This window comes from Gekko japonicus, unplaced genomic scaffold (assembly GCF_001447785.1).
Source record: "Gekko japonicus isolate JY-2015 unplaced genomic scaffold, Gekko_japonicus_V1.1 scaffold7424, whole genome shotgun sequence".
NCBI classification, from domain to species: Eukaryota; Metazoa; Chordata; class Lepidosauria; order Squamata; family Gekkonidae; genus Gekko; species Gekko japonicus.
The window spans coordinates 6,791-9,714 of record NW_015171109.1 but is presented as its reverse complement, the minus strand read 5'-3'; the positions used below and the strand labels follow the sequence as shown (position 1 = coordinate 9,714).

The window sequence follows — 2,924 nt, the reverse complement described above, 5'->3', positions numbered from 1 at the left end:
AAACCCAGCTCCGCCAGGGTGTTTTCCCTCTTGCAATCTCTTCTGCGAGTGAAGCGGTTGTAGTACTCCTTCATGACTAAGCGCATGGGGACAGAATGAGACGGTAAGGATCCACCCAGTGGTAACAACTGTGCAGTTGCCATAGAACGGTGATATGAAACAGCTATTTCAGGATCCCGTTTTCTTTACTGAAAATTCAGTTGAAATCTTACCCCCCCCCCCAAATAATGTAAATAATCCTGCAAACTACAGGAGGGCTGTTTGAAAAACTTCTATCACAGATTCATAGCCAGTGTTTCTCTCACTGAAGGGATCCATCTGTGTCTCCATAAAGCTCTCTGCAAAAAGTGTTGTGCGAGGGGCGAACGCTGCCAGCAATCTGGCCAATGGCCCATAGAAGAGGGGAGTGAACTGTGACTTCAGCACAAATTTCACACCAGGAAGTCCGTGGGCAGCGCCCACAGAATCAGGGCAGCTGAAGCATCAGTGGTGTCCCTTCCGTAAGGCCCCAGGTAAAGACGAGAGCACTGCTTTCTTGATAACAACAACTGCTGACGTTTGTTTCATTCAAGAGAGGAAAATCTAGGCAAATTCACAAACAATGAAATAATCAAATGGAGCTTGTATACAAAAATATGTGGGCATATAAAAATGCGAGATTTTTTTTGTGTGTGTGCATGCGCGCGCATGTGTGCGTATTTGTCTGAAGACGGTTGCATTAACGCATGGGTGCAGGCAGGCAGGAGACAGAGAGGGGGAGATTTATGGCTCTAGGCAGGCCTGTATATGTAAGGGGGAAGCCATGTTGGGTCAGATGCATGGGCTTTTGGCCGGGGGATTGTGGTGCAGACTTGTGGTCCATGGATTCCTAGGGGCTTTTGTCCATTTGCCTGTGGAGGGGTTGCGTGCAGATATGAGTGTGTCTGTGAGTGTGTGAGACCTTTCAAAGGAGAGGCAAAGGTACGCCAGAAGAAAAGAGTGTCATGCGGTGTGTGAGCATCTAAAAGCACCCAGAACACTGGAAATGTTCTTGCACTCATCTTGCTCAGAGAAAGTGTAAATACACACTACAAATGTAAACTGGCTTGACGTCAGCTTCATTGACGTGGCTGCTCCTAAAGAGTCTTGGGAACTGTAGTTTGGTGTGATTGCTGCTGAGAGTCCTGCCAAGAGACTCCCTCGCTCTCCCCTCATACGATGGTGGTTCCTCTAGACAGAGGGCCTGGCTGTCTGTCCCTTTCTGCGCCTGAGAGCACAGCCTATGTGGGCAGCCCCTGTTCCCTCCAGCGCCCACCCGGGTGCCTCTGCCAGCTCTCCCCAGGGCTCGTCACACCTGCTCCGATTTGATGTGTTCCGAGGCCTGGAAGACATCAGGGTAAGAAGGACGTTCGAAGACTCGATCCAAAGCCTCCAGCTGCTGTTGCGTGAAGGTGTCGGCACGAAGGTGTTTCCGCAAACTGTCCACACTACTCTGGGAGTCGCCATTCGGAACGGAGCCCTCGGAGATTTCTGGGAGATACAGAAAGAGAAGACAGGGCATTAGTGAGGCTTGCCCTGGAAAGTACCCGGCACTGTTTCTCAGTTCTCTTGGCAAGGGAGTCCCTCCAGACACTTCCTCACCACCCACTTCCGAGGGGGGGGGGTCTGTGCTCTTCTTCCCTTTCAGAGGGAAAAACTGGTGGGCTTCCAGACCCTGCCCTCTCTCAGTGACTCCTTCCCTGTGCTGGAGGTAGCAAGGTCACTTGGGTCCAGGGGCTTGTATCAGCAAAAGCATCGTGGGGACGTGGCCCACAGCCTGGAGTTGTGTGTTGTTGGTTCCCACTGTTAAAAAATGATCAAGATGGGGCAAATCCAAGCAATCAGCAAGGATGCCTCCACTGCAGCTAGCCTCGGAGCGATGCCTTCAGCAAGCGGCGTGAGGGTAGCTCTTGGACTGCACTTCCAAACAGGTATCAACCAAACAGCTTTTCAGGGCCACTTTGGCCCATGTGCCCTCTCCTCCCAGGGTCCTCCGGGGCCATCTGTTAGAGGAGCCCAAAGAAATGGTCCTTCTCTACTCTGTTACCTCCCTCCCGACTGCTCTATATGTCAGTTTATACGTGATTATACAATATGATATAATCAATATTGCATTATATACAGTAACCGAATACGATATCACTTGTAAGACCATGGACAATATTACATATTGATTAATCCAAGTTCACTGCCTCCCCCTCCTCCCCCTCTCTGTGGAGAACCCTTCCCTTCCCCACCTCCCTTCCACAGAGACAAAGTGGGATCGCTGCCAACCAAGGGCTCTGAGCACAAAACCGGTTTCGATCACTCCTCCATCGAGACAGGCAGACTAACAGACAGGCCCGTCTTGACCTAAATCGAGAGAAACTCTCTACAACTATGATGATGGCTGGAAAGAAGAAGAGGCACGACCCAGCCAGAGTTAAGCTCTTAAGAGAGCCAAGCGCAGGAATCATTACCGTTCTCATTCAGAGAGGTGGAACTCAGAACTGTTTTAGTGCAACGGCACCTGGAAGTGGGACCATGCTGCCCACGCTGTTCATCAGGGCAACGAACCCCCCCCCTTTTTGCCGTTTCTGCCTTCAGGTGGGCCGTAGAAAGCAAACACATCAGCACGGTGGAGGAGCCTGCAATGTATCTGCTGCGTGTGGAAAGTACATTTTGAATCTTGGATAGACGCGTGATCAATTTTAGGCCTTAGGCACCTCTCCACCTGCTTTTTCTGCATCCAGAGAAGGAGACACACCCAAAGAGGCTGGTAACAAAAGAAACCAGACAATCGATTTAGGGACTAATCCTGACACGGAATGGCTGGTTGTCCCATTTGCTGCTGCTGCTGCTGCCATTTTGGATTTCCCTCCCTGCTGCCATTCCTGCCTGGACCCCTGTCCTGCCAAAGAGGTCCA

General features: G+C 51.0%; 1 protein-coding gene across 1 annotated transcript in view; it reads right to left on the bottom strand.

The window, feature by feature from the left end:
* LOC107117053 (paired box protein Pax-2-like) overlaps positions 1-1,509 on the bottom strand; it is a gene marked incomplete at both ends in the record, with an annotated part of 2,453 nt that extends 944 nt beyond the window's left edge. Inside the window, one exon of the mRNA XM_015419084.1 lies at positions 1,334-1,509. Coding sequence (XP_015274570.1) covers positions 1,334-1,509 — 176 coding nt within the window. The remainder of the gene's footprint in view (positions 1-1,333) is intronic.
* Positions 1,510-2,924: the final 1,415 nt, after the last annotated feature.